Source organism: Pocillopora damicornis, chromosome 8 (genome assembly GCF_964200805.1).
Source record: "Pocillopora damicornis chromosome 8, jaPocDami1.2, whole genome shotgun sequence".
Taxonomy (NCBI): Eukaryota; Metazoa; Cnidaria; class Anthozoa; order Scleractinia; family Pocilloporidae; genus Pocillopora; species Pocillopora damicornis.
Window position 1 is genome coordinate 11,054,389 of NC_142677.1, and position 20,306 is coordinate 11,074,694.

General features: G+C 38.1%; 3 protein-coding genes and 1 pseudogene across 5 annotated transcripts in view; 2 read left to right on the forward strand and 2 right to left on the reverse strand.

Annotated features, from left to right (window-relative positions):
- Positions 1 to 236: 236 nt before the first annotated feature.
- Positions 237 to 2,308, reverse strand: LOC149041355 (interferon-induced, double-stranded RNA-activated protein kinase-like; annotated as a pseudogene).
- On the forward strand, positions 1,677 to 7,151 carry LOC113681810 (uncharacterized). The gene is made up of 4 exons (XM_089181219.1): positions 1,677 to 1,770; positions 3,328 to 3,372; positions 3,988 to 5,931; positions 6,719 to 7,151. Exons 2-4 carry the CDS (start codon positions 3,340 to 3,342, stop codon positions 7,013 to 7,015), a joined length of 2,274 nt encoding a protein of 757 aa, XP_089037345.1. The 5' UTR covers positions 1,677 to 1,770; positions 3,328 to 3,339; the 3' UTR covers positions 7,016 to 7,151.
- A 3,566-nt stretch (positions 7,152 to 10,717) lies between these two features.
- Positions 10,718 to 16,570, reverse strand: LOC113681812 (epidermal retinol dehydrogenase 2). The gene is made up of 5 exons (XM_089181216.1): positions 16,216 to 16,570; positions 13,928 to 14,199; positions 12,397 to 12,641; positions 11,777 to 11,908; positions 10,718 to 11,246 (listed from the first exon to the last, which is right to left on the reverse strand). The coding sequence occupies exons 1-5, from the start codon at positions 16,475 to 16,477 to the stop codon at positions 11,132 to 11,134; spliced, it is 1,026 nt and encodes a 341-aa protein (XP_089037342.1). The 5' UTR covers positions 16,478 to 16,570; the 3' UTR covers positions 10,718 to 11,131.
- A 400-nt stretch (positions 16,571 to 16,970) lies between these two features.
- The window catches only part of LOC113681813 (intermembrane lipid transfer protein VPS13D), a 62,998-nt gene continuing 59,662 nt past the window's right edge, over positions 16,971 to 20,306 (forward strand). For 2 of the 3 annotated variants that reach the window (XR_016179388.1, XM_089181066.1), the window contains exons 1-3: positions 16,971 to 17,302; positions 18,569 to 18,759; positions 19,279 to 19,356. Coding sequence is in view for 2 of the 3 variants with exons in the window: in XM_089181066.1 (XP_089037192.1) it covers positions 17,212 to 17,302; positions 18,569 to 18,759; positions 19,279 to 19,356 (360 nt within the window). In the remaining variant the exon portion in view is untranslated. The remainder of the gene's footprint in view (positions 17,303 to 18,568; positions 18,760 to 19,278; positions 19,357 to 20,306) is intronic. The other variant, XM_089181067.1, reaches the window with a different exon arrangement.

A 20,306-nucleotide genomic window follows, 5' to 3' on the forward strand; every position in this document is an offset into this window, starting at 1 on the left:
CTGAAATTGTAGTAACTAAACTTTGAATGAAACTATTGTAGGAAGATTCATTACTTGACGAGGGAATTCTGCATTTAATTGCACGCGAAAAGCGATACGCGAAGCGATGAGTGCGATATCGGTTTTTAAGTGCAATTTAACGCGGAATTCACGAGCCAAGTAATGGATTTTCCTTGAATCACATATTTGAATAAAAACAAGATGAAAAGAAAATAGCATTACTTATATTTGTTATTTATACGAGGATGCGAAACAATATCACTTAGCCCCGCTAAACAACTCCCCTCGTCAACCAATCAGAAGGCGAGATTTTATGCAATGATGCGATTCTATCTGATATTAGGTCTGCTGACTTGGAAAATACTACACCTAAAATTTAACATCAGCAATCTTACGAGAGAAAACATAAAGGCTAGGTCTCTCTGACGGCTTATCTCTGGTTGACATTTTAACCAATTCTCGGACCCTTTCATAAAAACCCAACAAAGACGATATCGCCTTAAGCATTCTTCCCAATGAAAAAATGTCACTGGCAACGCTATAGAGTCGTTCACTAACAACCTCAGGGGCTAAATAGCTTTTTCCTTTGCATTTCATAACGGTGCCGTTTCTGCGGTACAACGTAACAGATGAAACCTTAAGGCTCTTTCCAAAGTCAATAAGAACTGGGCTGAATTCCCCAGAGGCTGAGGGCCGTTCTAGTACAACATTGTTTCCTTTGATGTCGTTATGAAGGTATCCTTTAGAGTGCACGTGGTCTAAAACACAGCATATTTTTTTAAATATAGATCTAGAAATACAGTTTGCTTTTAATTAGTAACTGCGTTGTTATCGGCCGCTTGATAGAGAGTTACACTTTCTTGCTGAACACCATGAAATTGAGTCACAAGGCATAATGGTGAGGCCTTTGTAACAACACCAAAAATCATGTGGTAGATGTGTAAACTTACCAAATTGGCTCTACTTTACGGCAAAGCGAAGTGAAGACTATACTACGCCATGTAATGGTTTCGTGTCAGTCTTCACAGTCGATGACGTCATACCCCCAGCAGATCGCTGTTCCACTTGCGGTTTGTATTTTTGGTGGTTTCGGCGAGATGCCTTGGCGGCCGTCACCACCAAAAATACAAGAATGTCGTATAGATCAGCAAATACAAAGCTGGCTTATGGATCAGCTGCAGGATATCATAGCTAATAAAGGAATGGCATAGCCTTCACGTCACGCCACGACGATTCGCCACAACATCGAAATATTTCAAGTAATACTAAGCAATTTAATGTTCAGATAGAGCGTCTGATGTTTTGCAAAGCTATTCGACCTAACGCTACACTATTTGTGTCTACGCTGTACCATTCTACATTACGCTGAGCCATTTCACGCAACGCTACACCATTTGTGTGTACGCTGTACTATTCGACATTATGCTTAGCCACTTTACGCAACGCTACTCTGTTTGTATGTACGCTGTACCATTCGACATTACGCTAAGCCATTTCACGCAACGCTACTGTTTGCATGTACGCTGTACCATTCGACATTACGCTGAGCCATTTCACACAACGCTACACTGTTTTTATGTACGCTGTACCATTCGACATAACGCTGAGCCATTTCCCGCAGCGCTACACCATATGTGTGTACGCTGTACCATTCTACATTAAGCTGAGCCATTTGACGCAACGCTACACCGTTTGTGCGTACGCTGTGCTACTCGACGTTACCCTGAGCCGTTTAACTCAACGCTACACCGTTTGAGTACTGTATTGCAAGTGAGTGCTAAGCTATTCGTAATTGAGCTAGTCCATTTCACAATCTCATGTTCCAACTCAACATGGGCTACTAGACCGTTTCTCATTTGGCTAAACTATTCATGTTTAGGGTGTTCTGTTTCACGAAGGAAAACTAGACTGTCTATAATTTGGCCATGCCATTCCTTTATTAGCTATGCTATCCTGCAGTTGATCCTTACACCATCTTTGTATTTGCTGATCTATTTGACATCCTTGTATTTTTGGTGGTGACGGCCGCCACCAACTCATTCGCCTCGCGGTTGAGTGATTGTAGTTCAACATTTTTATTCGTTGAATTCGGTATTGGCTTCCCTTGTTTCCTCTTTCTCCATTCTTTTCTCTGTCTGTTTCTTTCTTCTGGAGTGTTTTTTCGTGATTTAATAACTCGCTCTTTTCGTTCTTCTTCATCTTCAAAATCCTTCACAAATTCCGCCATCATTATGTAGCTAATTGATCTATTTCCGAAACAGAAATGAGCTCGTGATCGGTGTAAAAGTATAAAACAAAGGCTTGTTGATGTGCAGGAAATTCAATGCTCGTTTTAATGAACTTGATGATATGTGAAAGCCCGAGTTGCTTTTCAATCGTTTCTGGTTTGCTTTCATTACATGACATTCTTTTGTCAGAAGAGTGTCGGGAAAAACACCTCGCAAGGATCGTACGTGACAACACCCTCCACGCCTCGACTAACGCTAAAAAAGCTCCATACAATTCCTTATAATTTTATTATAAGGAATTGAATAGAGCTCTCCGGGATACTTACAGTGCAAGCCCTGTGTGTCTTCTCATGCGGTGCACATTCATACACGGAAAAATTAGCCAATGATTGACCAATTATTCCTTTAGCAACTATATAAGCAAGCCCTCTTAGTTCACTCAATTGGCTCAACCTTGAAAGCATCGAGAGGTAAGTAAGCTTCGTGTTTTAGCAAAATTCGGTTCTTCGGCTCCTATTTTCCCCTCCATTCTTAAAGCATCTTCAATCAGCATCTTCAATTTTTACCACAGAATTCTTTACATTTATAATTATGCCTAATGCTATTCAGTTGTGACTTGGTGGTGACGTTAAGCAAACTTCGATAAGTCGTCTCTTTTCAAAATTCTTTAACCGAGATGGTTCATTAAGTTTTTCACTGCTATCGCAATGTTTCATAGTTGGAATACAAGGCAACTCTCTTCGTCCAGCATTCTTATATAAACTCGTAATTACCTTGTATCTCACTTTTGTTTTCATTGCCTAACTTTTTAGCTGCACTTCTTATTTTAAAGAGTAATAATTGCACGTGGCTTTAGATTTGAAATGAGTCGTTTGTTTCATTCTTTTAAATAACAATTAGTCAATCATCCTCGAGTTTCTTCCTTTGGACGAAGAAAACTTATAGAAATAGTAACACTATTGGGAGGAAAAATTGTGTTGAGGTGGATTGTGATTTTAAAAAAAGCCTGACATCCACGAGTACATGTCAAATTTAATTTTTCCACGCACTGCTTGCTCTGTTTCTACTTATCTTTTTTATGTCACAATTTCTCTTGTAGGCTGCTAACGTCATGCGGAAGAGCGTTCAAAGTTTTCCCAGCGAGGTCAGTTAACCTTGATTTTGTGTTAAACAATTTGGAATTGACGTAGTGATTAGTAATGTGCGAGTCTCGAAACGTATTTCTATTAGTCTAACGAAGAAAGCAAAGGAGTTGTCAGCCAGAAAGGAATTGGCGCTTTCAGAAAACTCTTCGCTTCGTTTCCGATTTGTAACAAAGATATTTCCATTGTTTGATCTTTATTATGGTCAGTCTTATAATCCTTAAGGGGTGTATTATGTTGTTTTTCTTCTGGAGCTATCTAGATGTTAACAAACATTTTTCTTTTAATATGTAGTTCAGATGACACCCTCGTGTTCTACTGTGTTCTGTGTATGATATACAAGATACTCAATATGTTTAAGGTTACCAAAGGCGATTTATACGCGCTGAGCTATTACTCTGCAATTTTTTCCCCACTCGGTCAACTAGACCAAATGACTTCAGCTTTACATTGCAAAGAATAGATAGTAAACCAAAGTTTATGTACACTGCTTCGTCCCTTCTTTATGCTCAATAACAAGTTAAAAAATGTTGCTGTTAAAAAAATTGATAAAAGTCAAATCTCGTCGGTAAACACATCATATCAAAGAGTAAAGTTTTCCATTCATTTGCACGTAGGACCGGATAAAAAGATTTAACATGGCTAAACGACAAGGAAAAAAAGAAATTGCAGTGCACGAAGAAGAAGAGAAGCATATAGAACAGATGAAAATGGAAGTAGAGGATGAAATATCCAAGCTCCCTCAAAACAATCCTTCAAGGTGCGAAGGTCTCATTCGAAGGTTGCACAAAAAAGTAAATGCTCTTAAAAAGCAAGACGTCAAAAATGATCTCCTAGATCAGCTAAGATCTGCTTCATGCTATGGATTAGAACCAGAACTCAAAGATATGATGGAGAAAAATGGTTTGGAGTTAGAAGGACTTGAACTTGTGGTACACTACTTAACAAACAAGGCAGAACTTGCAAGATACTTCTACCTCAATCCTCAGGAGGTTGTGGTCAAGGACGGCCTGAGTGTCATAAAAAGACGACTTGGACCAAGTCTGGAAGTGCTTGGTGGCTTGAGCTCCAAGGGAATTGATGTTGAACAAGATTGGGTCAAGTGGTTGGTTGGAAAGGCTCCATCTCTTAAGGCGCTCGGTCGTATCTCCGCTGAAGACCTTGATGCTCTTAAAGCTAATACTGGAGAAAAAAACGAAGTTAGGCGCCTGGTTAAAGCTGAATTGAACATCACTGATCCTTCTGAAGCTGAAAAATCTGGCAAAGAGAAGAAAGCTATTGATAAAGAAAAGCTAGAAAAGGCTAAGGCTCTGATGAAAGAGGCAAGTGAAAAGGCAAAAGAGGAGTCAGAGCAAGCAAAAAAAGCAGTAAGTGAGAAGATGGCTGAAATTGGAAAAATCCTCCAGCTGCCACCTGATTGGAATAAACAGGAGAGTGGAAAAGAACCTGACGAACTGTTAACGCACTTAAATAAAGTAATTAAACAGTTCGAAAACGCTGTAGAAGTCAGTGAAAGTTACAAAAGCGACCTCGAAATAGTTAAGAAAGCCAGTGGAGGCCGAGCGCTCTGTGGAATCTATCACTCAGCGTACAACCCGCCAAAAACGGCGGAACGACCTCTCATCCTTATGCCCACAGAGGTAACACTGGGTAGTCCTAACAACTCTCAGCAGATCAATTACTTGAAGTTCTCTGAAAGCATGGCTGCCTCAAAGTATGTCCACGCCGTAAAATCGTCAAGCACTAATATTGGGTTCAGTGTCGGTGGTTTTATGGAGCTTTTCGCTGGAGAAGCTCATGGTAGTTACGCCTCCAGCTCCGAAAGTCAAGGGACAAGTTCAGTAAAGAAGAAAACCAGTACCGTCTCTGTACTGCAATATGTTTGGATTGCAACCAAGACCTTTAAACTGGAGCAGGAGCAGATGAGACTGTCCATGAGTGTAAGAAATATGGCAAGATCCATTACGAAAGCCTCTGATCGCAGTGCAGCAGCTCGTCGATTAATGAATCGCTACGGAAGTCACTTTCCAGCAGGCCTGCACTCACTTGGTGGTGTCCTCTTTCGGATTGTAGACGCCGAGAGCAGTGCAGAAATAGAAACGTCTGTCTTCACGGAGAAAGCGGCGAAGGAGCTTCAAGGTCAAATATCAGTTGGCTTCCTTGGAGGAGCATTTGGAATCGGAGCCAGCATAAGCGGCGGACACAGTGATACTAGCGGTGAGCTACAAGCAGAAGAGAAAAAAGCTAAAGCTGCTTCTTACAGGTACTCCTTCCAGGCCATGGGTCCAGCAGCCACAAACCCTACTACGTTCACTAAGTTGCTGGCTAACAGCTCAACTTGGGCTTTAATTGATCGTGGTAGCCCTCTGGCTTACATACCAGTTTGGGAACTGTTAACAGACCTTGGTGACCCTGCCTTCAACATAGCAGCCGGAGTCCTAGAAGAGACTTGGAAAGAAGACGAGTTGAAGAAAAGTAAGAAGATTGCTCGCGCTGAATACAAAATATCAGAGATCATTAGGGGAGAACTAGAAACGCTGGCAAATAGTTACATAAACAGGGTTTGTTTAGTTTTCTTTCTTAACTTTTGTTTTGCAACCTTTCGAAATCGGCTCCTTAAGTCTTAAAACCTGCTGTGAGAGACCAAGTAACTTCTTTTCTGATCTTTAAACTCCTCGAGGGAAATTGAAAAAAATATTGGAGATATTTAAAGACTACTGTTGAAAGAAACTTGAGCTAGGTTTGTATGTAACATTATTGTTATGGTTATTAGAGCTGATTATTTCAAATAGAACATACAAACGTTTTTCAGTCTATTTTTATCTGGTAAAACTTTTTCTCAAGAAATGTATTTGCACTCGGCATGGGTACGTGAACTTACTGCTTGTGAATTCAGCTTTGCCTCTCATCTTACATAGGTTTGCCTTTCTTTCAAACTGTGAAATATAGATAGTTCTTCGCTAATTTGTTTTCAGTCGGCTAAATGATTAAATGAAAGTTATGCAAGTAAGAAGTTTAGGTAACAGTTTGATGATCTTTAAAACTGACGAGTAAGACCAAAAGATTATAATCTTGAGGAAACCTAAGAAAAAAATATTGGTAACAGACATCCAAGGAATTGAGAAATTCCTTCATCGGAAATAGCAAAAGTCGGATGGAAATATTTAAAATCTATAACTTAGTCTCAGCGATAAGTTAACTGACTCTTCTCCCTGGTGCTTTTTTTTCATAAAATCTTGTGCTACCTTAAATGTAATGATTATGAAAATGACAATAAGTTATATGGTCTTACATCCATGCATGTTTATAAACTGCGAAAAGGGGATAATGATACTTTTTCTCCTGTAGAAACCAAATCCGTATTATTTTATGCATACGCCGAAAAATGCTGCTCAGCTGTTCAAGTTCCAGGAAATCAACTTGTCACGTGAAAGTGCCTACACCAAAGCAGTGGATATCATTATGGAAGATCCAAGGTACCGTATTTGCGAAATTTCTTGGTGTTATGGAGATTTCTACAGTTTGTGTTGTTGGCAGGCAGCAAAAAAGGTAGGAATGAAATACAATTCGGCCTTTGGAGAACATGTCCTGTTTTACAGTAAAGCGCTATTCCGTTGGAAAGATTCAGTTCCAGCTCAGAAGTAAAAGGTATTGTTACCAAATTGAGGCTTAGAGTAATCAAGCAGGTTGATATTGGTCATAGTGCTCTTATCCTAAAGAAATGCAAGTAACACATCTACCGCCTTTTTAGTATTTCCACCACTTTCTGATCCTTCATCAAAATGGCGACCAAAGTAGAAATTTATTCATGTAATATTAGCCTCAGAGCTAGGAATGCAGAAAGTGTTCAACATTTGGATCAAAACTACTGTGAACAATCTGAGTGTTTCCAATATCAAAAGACTCTATAATGACCCTCCCTCCCCCGAAAAAAAAAGGGTAGGTTAATATTCTGAATTTTAATGATATTTTCTTGGCTGAAACTACACTTGACTAAATGAAACTTTGTAAGATTACAAAATAAGGTTATAAAATGATAGGTACCCATTGTGAGATCGGTTTGATTTTTCAGCAAATTTTAATTATTTCAGGCTTCACATTTGGCAGCTATTTTGGGTCAGGGTCTGTTGATAATTAATACAAAATAGAATAACAGGTATCTAGAGTGAAAGTGATATGAAAATCATGCGAAGTTTGACAATTTGAGATTTGACATTTGATCGCCATTTTGGATAGGGGTCGGTACGTCTTATAGCAGAGTTCTTGTAAGATGTCTCTTGTAATGCATGGGCTCTGTCCACTTTAAAGGAGAGCGAACTGCGCAGTGTAGTTTTTCTGAAAACATGTACAATGCAATCTATCTTTGTTAACTAATATTTAGAAAATCAACTTTTCCTATTGTCCTGTTAAGGAATCCAATGGATAGTTTTGTTTTTTTTTTAGCCAGACTTTTTCCTACTGTACTTGAAGTACATGAGGCAATACTTTTCCTAGTTGTAATGTTTATTTTAAGGGGTTGTTATTATATACTTTGGAGTTTGATATGATCCCTTCCCATGTTACCCACCCTTTTGCTTTGGAATTTTTAAGTTCTAACTTAATGAACACCAACAATCTTGAGTGAATGTTGATGCGCTATTGGCTTCAGTTGGAGTGAACTTATGATTCGACCACAATTTTTGCGCCCTCTTTCTTAATTCTTGGGATCCACCTTATAATTCAGTGTAATTTGTGTGCAATTCAAAAAGAGTCTGCATTTTATAACTTTTGCTGTTTCCTAGAAATTACATTGCCCTCAAATAGAAAAATTGGAGGGCATTAAAGGCCTTTTATCAACTAGACGCAATAGACATTTGTTCAGAGTTTTTCGTTACTTTGTTAGAGTGCTAAAATTTTTAAGTTTTTACAAAAAACCAACAATAGTTAGATGAAGGAGGCTGTAGGTGTTTGTCCTAGTGACAAAGTTTGTGTGGACGCGTGAAATTTCACTGAAGGTAAATATGTTTACTTTCGAGTGCATTTATACAATACTAACGTTATCTAAGCAAATATGTTTGTTTGATTAGTTGAGTGTTTTTAAGTTTTTTCTATTTTGATAATTACGGTTTTCCTCCACTGAAAGTTAGTAGAGGTGAATCGAGTGCGTGTTTGATAACTGTATCAACTTGTGGTTTTTTTCCTTTGGAATTTGAGTGTGTTGAGAGTCAGATTTTTAGGGCAGAGCTACAATCACTTCAATTACGCTGATTTCTGAACTGGACAGCCGGACTATCGAATGTCACGTTCTGTTGTTCAGATTGATCCAATTTCTTGATGATCAGCCAGCAACAGAAAATGGTCTACCCTAGTTAAATACATCGACGAGGTAACAGCTACTGAAAGAGAGAAGCTCCATGGCTTCAATCAAAATGATATAGAGCTAGAATACTAGTGATAGTAGAGCTAGAGTAAAGTTTTATGCCGGAAAAGTGTATTTGTAAGTAATTGCACATTGTTGGAAATCACAGTTTGAGTTTAAGAGGTGAACGGAGTCATCGATTACCAAACAATTTAAAATTAGTTTGGATGTAATAGAGCAATTTTCCATCGAGTGTTGAAAGTAATCCGGAGTTGCCCTGTTTTTGCTTTACTTCGTTCTATGATTGGTCATGAAAACTCGCACCTCTCTCTTAACCAATCAGATGCAAGACCAGACTAAAACCAATCCTGACTTGATCACCCGCACTTTAGGCAGTTAACTCGTTTTTACTTTGAGTTCTCATCGGATCTTAAAAGATGTTTTCCATTCTTCTGATTGGCTGTTGCGAGTACTTTGGTTTTGGTTTTGCGACACTCAATCGAAGAGTGCTCTATAATTTATCGTAGGTTTTTATTTTAGTTGTCAGTTAATCTAATGAAGAAGTGATAGAGGCAGAGACAGTATTAAATAACGAGAGCAGGATTTAGTGTGACTGATAACAACGCTGGCCAATCGCAAGAAATTTGTGCAGTTCAACTTTTCAGCCCTAAAGTTTTAACTATGCATATATTTAATGAAAGTTTTTTTTAGGTAGCAGCTACTTCCTTAAGGTTGTCCGGAACGAAACATTTTGTTACCTTCAACCTAAGTGGTGTGAAGTCAGAATATGCTGTGGAAAGATTGCGTTCATTGAATACTCGTGGTTTGTAACTGCATGTACTGCTGTTAAGTGCTTACTTTTGTACATTCTCTGAGAAGAGAGAAAAAATGGATTTCATTGAAGTTTTACCACTTGCTCGTTCTTATTTTTACGGGAACTCCTTATGAAAGAGCTACAGTGTTAGTTTTAATTTGTTACTAGCGTCGGATATAGAAAGGTTGAACGATATCAACGCTTATAGCAAACAGGGTTATCTTATTTTCAACTCTGCCTTAGTGCCTCTCTACTAAATGTAATCAAGAACTTAACAAGCAATAAACTGACTCGGTGTGTTCAAGTTTCATATTATTCTGATTATTGGTGGTGATCCCGGGGACAGGGTACCATAGGGTATGGTTACTGGTCCAAGAGCGGGCATAGACTTTGAACATTACGGTCTTAAATCAAGAACAGCTTTAAAAGGAACCGTGGGAGCGTACATAATTACTTTTCTTTACCACTCTATGTGAATCATTGAGAGAGAGAGAAGGGGCCAAAAATAAGCGTACACTTATGAATCGTTTCATGGTGAAACTACATATAGAGCAACATTCGATTACGTATCTTAAGCATTCACAACGGAAAATCAGAAGATTTTCATTCGCAGATGTCAGCGAAACTCGAAGTATGTCACAAGTAATGGCTTACATTTGACGCGGGAAAACGTTATAGGCCAAGTCATGATTGGTTTTAGTTTCGCATCCGATTGGTTGAGGAGGTGGTGGGAGTTTTCTTGACCAATCATGGAGTTTAGTCAGGGCAAACCAATGCAATACAGGATCACCCTTAACTGCAATAATCATTCGTTCTGAAATTGATAATGGGTAATGTCTAGCACCAACCCGCTCGGTGCATATATTCAACTAAATTACCACGTTGTCTAAGTATTAGCTGTCTATGATCTGTGGGTACCTTCTGTAAGAGATACTGGCTCAACATGCTTATTATTATTATTATTTGATCCCTAAGAGTGACCAGCATCTTATTTCTCCTCACAATATCACCCCTGTATCAAACATGAAGGTCAGGAGAGTAAAGGAAATGATCACCAACCAAAGAAGCTCCTGATTGTTTAACAAATTCTCTTTGTCAACTCCTTGGAAAATACATGGAGAACAGTATAGAGAATGTTCACACTGATGTTAGGCTGAAAAGGGTTAAGTAAGCACAAGTTATTGCACAGACACTATATTGATACATCATTTATATCATTACACATGTACTGATACATATCTCTTTTCACACTGTTAGTAATTTGAGATTCATTTCATGTTATCACTTTGATAGTAAATTGACATCATTCATCTTTAGTATACATAGAAACAAAGTAACAAGTTTAGTTCCACGTAGTTCTTTACAGCAAATTTGATTTGACAAATAATTTAGTGAATGATTGTTCCAATTTAAGCAAGATCATTTGCCAACACTATTCTGTGTGGGGTAAGGGTACCCTAAACCAGCCCTTCACAAGCAAGGAGGGCTGTCTTTTTGTTTGGCCATCCTAGGTTACCCCTCTTAGTGCAAACAAGGTCTTAACCACCCTTCTGTTGAACAAATAGACTGCAATAATAGATTTGCTAAAATATATTTCTGAAAGGTTGCTCTAACTTTGCATTTCATCATTGATGTCATTTTTTTGCCGCCCTGTGAAAGTGTTCATTGCCACATCTGCTCCAAGGAAGGCCAACAGCAGGTCTGTAGCTCTCTCTGGTAGGATACTGGAGGACAGAACAAGGGAAGAACATTGTCACAATGGGTTTATTGAAGGTTTCTAGTTCAAGGTATTGGGGTGTTTACCTATGATAATGTGTGCTGTATCTATTCAAATGTGAAACAATATTAATGTCACTTTGTAGGTAATTATGAGTTGTGTCAGGGTCACCACCTTTCATCATGTAGTGAATGTTGTTGAAACCTTTGGAAAGGTTAAAATCACCTCAGGCCATCATTTAAAGTTATGCAGACATCAAAAAAGATGTGTCATCTCTTTGCAAAAAGCAATTTTGTATGAAAATTCTCTCCAGGTTTCCTACAGATTTCAAATGCAAAAAATTAATAGGATTGTTTTTGGTGTAACCAAATTTACATAAAAGTTGGGTCAGTTTGACTAGAGTTAGTGAGGCAATCTGTCTTGTTAGCAAGAGCTGCATGTGATGACATTCGGAAGTCAAGACATATGGCAATCTTACTACAATACCTAATAAGCCCAAGCCATTGGTGAGCTCATGAACTAAACTGAAAAACTTACTGTTGTAGGGCTGTTGATAAATAAGCACCTCGAGGCATAGTGAGGTGAATTTGGTTCTTTTCAATAGCATCAATGACCTTGGATGCGGCATATTGTGGAGTAAGAGTACCAAAGCCTACCAAGTTAGGAAACCTAAGAAACCAAGAATAATTTCCAATGTAATAAATTGGGTGCAGTTGTGGTATCATCTGACAAATAAGTTTTTGTGTGAAGTACACAGAAGCCACCTTTCATCACATATTTTGTAAACTTACATGTATCTTGTAAATTATTATGTCTTATTTGTTCCCCTTTTCCTCCTCACAGCTGCATCACTCCTTTCACAGCACAAGCACTACCACCTTTCCCTTCTCCCAACTCTGCTTCATCAAGCATATCAACCACGACTTTGAACTCATCTTACCTACTTGCCCCTCCTTTCTACCTAAGTAAGGACTTGACAAATCTAATCTAGGGGTTAGGTGCTGGTGGGAGGGGAGGGGATGCCGGGGGAAGACAGAGTGTGAGGTGCAGCCCTTTCTGATTGCTTCCCTCAAGGTGTAATTGCAACTAAACAGGAGGATACTTTTCTTCCCATGCATATGAACTTCTCATATAGCGACATAAGAAACTTCACCAACCTGAACCTAACTCCATCAAACATTCCAGTGGTTATAAGTGAAGGACATACTGTTGTCAGTTGAATACCAGTCTTTTTCTGGCTTAACAATTCTTGACGTAATGCCTCCATCAGACCAACAGCTGCAAACTTGGATGAACAGTAGTCAACAGCACCAGCAAGACCAGTATAACCAGCAATAGATGCTATGCTTACTATGTGGCCTCGGTTTTGTTGAAACATGCTTGGAAGGAACTCCTTAATAGTCTAAATGAGGGAGAAAAGAACTTTAACAAAAGAAAATTTTAAAAACATGAGACAACAGTTCACAAAATACTATAATAATACTAATACTATTTCTTGAATAAACAAAAATCTTACACATGTGTTGTTTTCAATGTATGAATAAGTTACATAGATCCAGTGAAGATGGGATAAGAGTCCATGCAAATAACAGTGAGATCTTCCTGTTTATGTTTGAAATGCTTTGAAGTAAGGATCCAAATCAAGAGCAAAATAAATCTTAATGTACATCAAGTCTGTGAATCAAATATGGAGGTAGGTCAGGTAGGTCAGGTAGGTGCTCTCACCACTGCACCATCCCACCTCCTCCTAACCCTTTACACCCTAACATCAGTATGTATATTCTCCATACTGTTCTCTATACATTTCCAAAGGTGCTGACAAGGAGAAATTGTTTAACAATCAAGAGCTTCTTTAGTTGGTGATCAATCCCCTTATTGTTGCAGCGGTGGATCCACGGGGGGGCATGAGGGGGCCTGTATACCCCCCCTTTTAGGTGGACCAAAAATTAATATTAGTGCTGAACTGAGTTTTTTAAAATCAAAACTCTCACTATAAGAAAGATTCTAAAAAATGTTATAAGACAACTTTAGACAACTTTCAAGATGTAACCAGCATCAGCTGTAGCCCAAATCTTTGTTATAAATGACAAATAGGTGGCTGAGCCGTGGGTGTGGTGAGTTGGAGGCCGCCAATAACAAACTCTGCATTTTCATGCCCCCAGACCCCCCTAGAAAGCTTGTGCCTATGGTGCTTGTGGTGCCACCCCCCCAAGGAAATCCCAGATCTGCCCCTGTCTTGTGACCTTATTGTGTGATTTGGGGGTGATAATTATTGTAGGAAGAAATTAAATGCTAATCACTCTTCCAGTTCAAAGGGTTAACCCTTTCACTTTAAACAGCTAAATATCAATTCTAAGTCTCTGCAATGTCTGTCTGACATTTCTTTCAATTTCTTAATTTTAAGCTGTGAGAATTTGGTGGCAAAAGAACAAATATCTCTCAGTAACTGACCTTTTTCTTACTTCTCATCACTTTTCTGCTTAACAATAAAGTGGCATTGTTAGGAGAAGTTCTGTCTTGGTCACCTCTAGCAGGAATGAATGGGTAAATAAGAAGTAGAGTCTGTTGCCTCTAAATTTAAGGTTTCATGAAATAACACAAGTGCCCTTGGAGCAGTTACTTAGGTACTGACTACTGCCTGCACAACTAACCTACCTAATTTTAAGCCATAGACAAAAATGAACTCACCCAGAAATGTGATAAGATGTTTACATCGATAGTGGCTGAGATTTCTTCATCACAACAATCCATGAGCTTCTTTCCTGTTATGATACCAGCGTTATTAATGAGAAGGGAAACTTCACCCACTTCCTCTTTCACTTTCTCTGCTGTCTTGGAAATTTCCTTCCTATCTCGTAGGTTACATTTGTAAGAGTGCACCACACCATCAGCCGCTTCTATTTCCTTGGCAACAACCTCAAGTCCATCACCATTGACATCCCATATCACCAATTTGCAACCTGAAAAAAAAATTTAATGATTTTCTTCACCATGACTTGCTGTTGATCATGGTTCAGTTTTATTCTTAGCTTAGCAATTTTAGATTCATTTGTTCTTGTATATTTCACAGAGATATCTTTTCTTGTATGCCAACTCTCCTGCATTATAAAGGAGTATTCCCTGCATTTATGTGGCACATCTCATGGTCTCCCCTAAAGTTGGCTAAATCTCTTGCACGAAAGTACATTTGGATACTAAATTTTCTCTACTAAGTTAAGAAAATTTTATCTTTATTGGCTGTTCTTTTCAAGTAAAATAGTGTTGCATGTCAGGAATTGTTTACACTAGTCTTGTAGATAGTGAGAGTACATTGCAACAAATTCTAGGTTAAAGGGAGGGACTACAACAGAGTTGTCAATCAAAAAATTTGAAAGGGGTAGGGGCAACATCATTCAATGTCCCAGATCTCTAGATTCCAGATTTCAATAAAAGAACAAAGGGAAATAAATTTTCAACAAGAAAAAGAACAGCATTAAACTACATCATATATTAAATTGAAGCTGATAAACTCTTTCACTACCATGACTGACCAAAGAGAAATTTCTCCTTACTATAAATGTAAATTTTCAATCAGAAAGGTGATGAGAAGAAATACATTGAATAAAGGATATTTTTTTGATCAAAAACTAAATTCTCAAAGGTAAAATTATACAAAATGTACAGCAGACAGTGCAGAGAATTGAGATTCAGATAGTCTGATGAAGTCATATATTTACATGGATTTCTTTTTTGAAATCTAATGAGAACCAATAGTAGATTACAACTCTCTCCCAGTTACTTTCAAACAAGCATAATAAAGATTTCATTACCAATGTTTAAATTATCCTCATGACTATAGAATTCTTTATTTGTAATTGATAATAGTGGTTAAAAAATTGAGGTATAAGTAGTGGAAAGGTGGTAAGCAGTAAGTAAGCCTTTATATGGGCACAAGTGGCCCATAGGGCTGGTGCTTGGTGCGGTTTTCTCAGCATGATGTGGCTAGGAGTATTGCTACTCCCCCCTGGATGGGATGCTAGTCCATTGCAGGGTTACCCCCAGCACATTTACTGGTACTCATTTGTACACCTGTGTGAAGAGAAGCACTGTGAGAGTAAAGTGTCTTGCCTAAGAACACAACATGACCCCAGCCAGGGCTCGAACCCAGACCACCCGATCTGGAGTCGACCGCACAATCCATGAGGCCACCGTGCCTCCACGTGGAAAGGCGGTAAGGGTAGTTGTTAAAAAAAATTTGACCACTTTACACTTTTCCTTTAAAAATGTCCAATTCCTCTGATGGGCCTTACTGTATACCTACATTTAAAAATCTATCTTACTGTATACTGTTAGTAATATATTTTATGGGTATGTGGTTTCCCTCAATCTTTTCCATTTGGCATCAGCATCCGGTTATTTCATTCCTATTTTTTTTCCAATATGATTTTAGGCTTGACTAGGACAGCAGCCCACTTGGAGTAAGTTCCAACTGAAATCTTTGATGTTAAGGCAAATAAAAGTCACCTAACCAACTGTTTTCAATAAAATTCGGTTCTCTGATATTTGACGATCATCCTCTTTAGGCAGTATTCCACACACCAAGAACTGCTCAAGATCATAATTATGTTAAATACACAGCACTTTCTGTGTGAAAATATAATCCTTGACTGAGCTAACATCAGTGGTTACTTAGCCCTGTGAAAATATCAGTCATTCCCGATGTTTTCTTCCAGCACTTTCGTTTAAATACTGTTCACTGTTTTTGAAGAGGATTACCGTATTTCAATTTATCAAGTCAGATTAGCACTACAAGAGATGATTTAAATCAACCCCGAAGAAAACCTGTCATGATTTAATTCCCAGATATATGAAAGACCAGTTTAAGTTTCTAGTTGAGAAATTAAAGTGGGAGAAATTCAAGTCTGGAGGGCGAGCTCGCTTCATGGGCATTATGCCTGATCATGGTGTAATATTCATTTGATGGGCAGAAGACAAACCTTTGGCTGCCAATCCAAGAGCAATTAGTCTGCCAATTCCGCTCGCTGCTCCCGTCACCAAAGCAATTTCTCCGCGAATGTTTTTTCTCTGTGAGGGGAAAATCCATTTCATCGCCGACTCGAACACATAGAGCCAAACTCGTAGTATAACGCACGCTATTTCCCAAATCATGCCTATCACATATCCTTTTCCCGTGAAATACAGGGCCAAAAGAATGCCTTGAATGGTCATAAGAGCGTATAGCACATATACCAACGCCATCACACTAAACGAATTGACAAGTTAATCTTTGTAGGCTGATGCGTATGATGTTCGGTGTGCTTTGTTTGGAGGCAGCTGTCTCATTCGATTTCCGGAAAACTGGGGAGAGGAAGTCGGCTTGAATATTTGGAGAAATAAATTTGTTGCTCTCATAAAAGACGCCACAAACGGGAAAAGGTCAGCTCGTCACCCTTAAGAAAAGGGAAATAATTTCCGACTAGCCACTCAAAAATCTAGAGGTTCACTCATAAACGTTGTCGTACATGTAGCTGTCAATTTTTTTCTGTCATAGGCAATATCAGTATTTATAACTTTAAAAGTAAAAATCAAGGTTTATTGAAGAACAAAATGTAAAATATTTTAATTTATTTTCCGATGCTTCTTTCGGCTCAACAGCTGAAATCACTCTATGCCGGCAGAAGAGGATCCACATACAGCACTATTCTTCTTCCGCCATTTTGAATATCCCATATGTCTTTGCACGCATTATTGTGAACCCGCGATATTTTGGTGTTAAGATTGAATCATCTGAAAAGATGAAGTAATTTCGAGAACTGGTAAGGTTAGTTATTTTGCCGTTTTTTTGGGCTACGTGTTACCTAATTTGCTATCACGATGTGATATTTTTGATACAATATTATAAACGTCGCAAATGAGTGGCAACAGTGTTGTTCTGCAACGTGTAATTCGACCAACACCGCGATTTAAATATTCATTAAGGGACTTGTAAAGTCATGTTGGAGAGCTTGGCAGCATGGGTTCTGAGAACTTACGTTGGAGAATACGTGGAAAACCTTAACACTGACCAGCTTTCCATCGGCTATGGTATGTCAGAATAACGTGTAAGCTTGTTTATACTTCTCATTGAAAACCTTTGATCAATTATAGGCGGGATTGTTGCGTTACACATTATCGAATTAATATCGATATGTGTTAAATTTAAACTTATCTTGGTGATATCCCTGGGATATGAACATTTTGTGACTTTAGGAAAGCGTGAGTATGGTTACTGGATACCTTTAGTCCTATTGACCATTAAGTAATTTAATTATAATTATTCTGACGAGGTGACTCTTAAATAGACATTCTCCGCTTGGTTATAAAATATGATTGTGTATCGTGCCTGCAAAGTAAAAGTGTGTGCAGCTTTCGGTCTGTATGGGGCACCGTAAGCAGAAAATGTAGTTTTCAATTTCAGGTGGGTGTGTTCACCCAAATGTTAGAAAAGGACACAAATTGCAAGAGCTCTGTCGATTTGCTTGAACAACATCCAGGAATGATGTTATTAATATTTGCTATCTGAATAATTAAAATTAATTTCAAAATATGTATCTCCTGGTGGATACATTGCAGGAGGTAAAATTTTCAATAGTTCATGTATATTTGTAAGGTACTGATGGACATTTGTCCTGTGAGGAGTTTTTTCATCTAGTTGCTCAATCTGACAGCTCAAATATTAACATTAAGGTACATGTTATAACATTATCTGAGCACCTTATCAATGTTTTCATGTTTTTTTGGTATGTTTTGACTTTCTGGTAATGCAATTGAGGGACAAAGATTTCTGGTTGTCTAACAAAAATCTATGATGTTACAATCAAATTGCCTGCTTTGATTCTATGCAAGAAAAAATGTGCAGAGTAGACTTACAAAGTGAAAGTAGTTCCCACTATACTAAATTTTTGGCAATTAATTTTATTCAAAATGTAAAGAACACCTTTCAAATCACTTTGTTTTGGTAATGAAAAAGGGACACAGGCCATCCCTGTTGGCTTTCTTTCCCACGCTCAAAGTCATTCTTGATTCTTATTGATGCCAAATCTTTTTGATATAGGATATATATTTTATTGACCAAGTTTGTTTGGCCAAGATGGCTGGATGTAGGCCATGTTCTTTTTTGTTTTCTGTGCTTTTATGGACCTTGACTTTGTCTTGGTCCACTTAGATGCTAAAAAAGAACTCAGCCAATATCCAGGCATCCTGAGCTCATGCTTGGTCAATAACGCATAATTATATATTTTATGGAGAAATTCAGTCTTGGTCATTCATGGGATTTAAAGGGTTAACTGTTACCATCATTGATCTTACCAGGTACTGTTGATCTTCATAATCTACCACTAAAAAAGACAGCATTGAAAGGGCTTGAGCTTCCATTAGAAGTTAAATCTGGATTTATTGGTCATCTGCAACTCTCAATACCCTTGCGTCGGCCGAAGTCTGAACCATGGATTGTACATATTAATAAGCTTTATCTTGTTGCTGGTCCTCTTAAACATTCAGAGGTAATGTCAAATTGATGTATGTATATCTTTTTTAGCCTTAGTATTTTTTTTTCTGTAGCCAATATGATGCTGCTGTCTGAGACTCTTTCAGTGTGGTCTAGTTTGATTTTTTTTTTTGGTGAAAGTAATGCTCAAAATACTATTATAAATTTGTGCATGCTCTAAAGTCAGAGTAAAACAAAAAAAAAAATGAAATCTGCACATTTTGCTTTAATTTTATTTTGTGCATAACAGTGGATCAAAATTGAACACTAACAGCCAGATTACTGGAGGATTCAAACAATTACTCACAGCTCTACTGTAACTTCGTACAATTATTATGATTAAAAAAAATTAGCCATCCTAATTTCTTGCACACTCAGGTGTTCATCTTTTGTTTTGAACATTGATCACCTCACTTAGTAACAAATGATTGGGCTTGTGTTAGTTAGTCACACATGTGTATGTACTGGTAGTTCACTCTGTTATCTGTTATTCAAAAGTGGTACAACTGACAGTGATTTAATTTTGTCTGTTTAGTACAATGAAGAAGAGGAAAAGGAGAGAGAAAGGACACGCAAGAAGAAACGTCTGGATGCATTGGAGGGTCAGTGGCTGGTAAGTTGTCTTGGTTCCTTTTTAGACCTGCAAACAGAACAGCATTTTGTACTTCTCATTACAGAATAAACTTAAGTTGATGGATTTTCAGCTCTGTTAGTGTTTGGTGTTAATTTAGCATAACAATAATTGGTTTAGATCTGTGACTTGTCTGCAGTTTCACTAGGAATCTCATAAAATAACTTGGGAAAGGCAATCAAACATTTGGTAATCAAACCCAGTCAATCGCAATGTAACTCAACCCTAATTAACAACTATGTCACTAAGTGGAGGTTGGGTGCCTGAAGCATCCAGGGGCCTCCACTTTTGGCAGCCAACTCCTAGATGGAGACCTCTCCCATGGCTGGCAAATCCTAGCAACCCAGCCATGAGCCTCTACACAGGAAAGTGAAACAGGCACTTGTCACACTGAATAAACAGTGGAAAGAGGGAGGGAATAGATTGGGAAAACTGCTTGGACAATGAGCTGCCACTCCCCACAATGCTGCAAGTTCAGGCTCAAAGCACGTGCTAGAATGCCTCAAATGAAGAGCATGGAATTCTGACACATGCATATAATTATGCAAAAAACTGCTGACTTCTAGAGAATGCTGATGCTCTTTGTTATTAACTGCATTAAATTGCATTTAACTGCATTCAAATCTGTCCATCAGATTGCTTTCTTGCATTTCGTGATAAAAAAAAATTGAATAAATTTTTCTGGGAACTTTTCTTTCTGGAAACCAGTCCCAATTGAACAAGTATGCATATTTTTTTACTTTGTTGAGGTAAAAAAATGGATAGAATTTTATAATAAGAACATTCTTTACATGGATATGCTGTATCATAGCCTTTCCAACCCCATAACAAAATTAATTGTAATTATGTGACTTTGGCATAAAAATCATTGAGGTGTGAATTGAGTTGCATGCTGTGGATTTTGTTGGTATAATAATTTTTCGTTCATAATT

Excerpts from the sequence above, each read along its gene's own strand:
- LOC113681810 (XM_089181219.1), top strand. The coding sequence starts at position 3,340 with ATGCGGAAGAGCGTTCAAAGTTTTCCCAGCGAG. Across the intron at positions 3,373-3,987 it reads TTCAAAGTTTTCCCAGCGAG|GACCGGATAAAAAGATTTAA; the intron begins GTCAGTTAACCT and ends ATTTGCACGTAG. Across the intron at positions 5,932-6,718 it reads CAAATAGTTACATAAACAGG|AAACCAAATCCGTATTATTT; the intron begins GTTTGTTTAGTT and ends TTTCTCCTGTAG.
- LOC113681812 (XM_089181216.1), bottom strand. The coding sequence starts at position 16,477 with ATGGCGTTGGTATATGTGCTATACGCTCTTATGACCATTCAAGGCATT. Across the intron at positions 11,909-12,396 it reads TTTGATGGAGTTAGGTTCAG|GTTTCCTAACTTGGTAGGCT; the intron begins GTTGGTGAAGTT and ends TTGGTTTCTTAG. Across the intron at positions 11,247-11,776 it reads TTATCAACAGCCCTACAACA|TATCCTACCAGAGAGAGCTA; the intron begins GTAAGTTTTTCA and ends TCTGTCCTCCAG.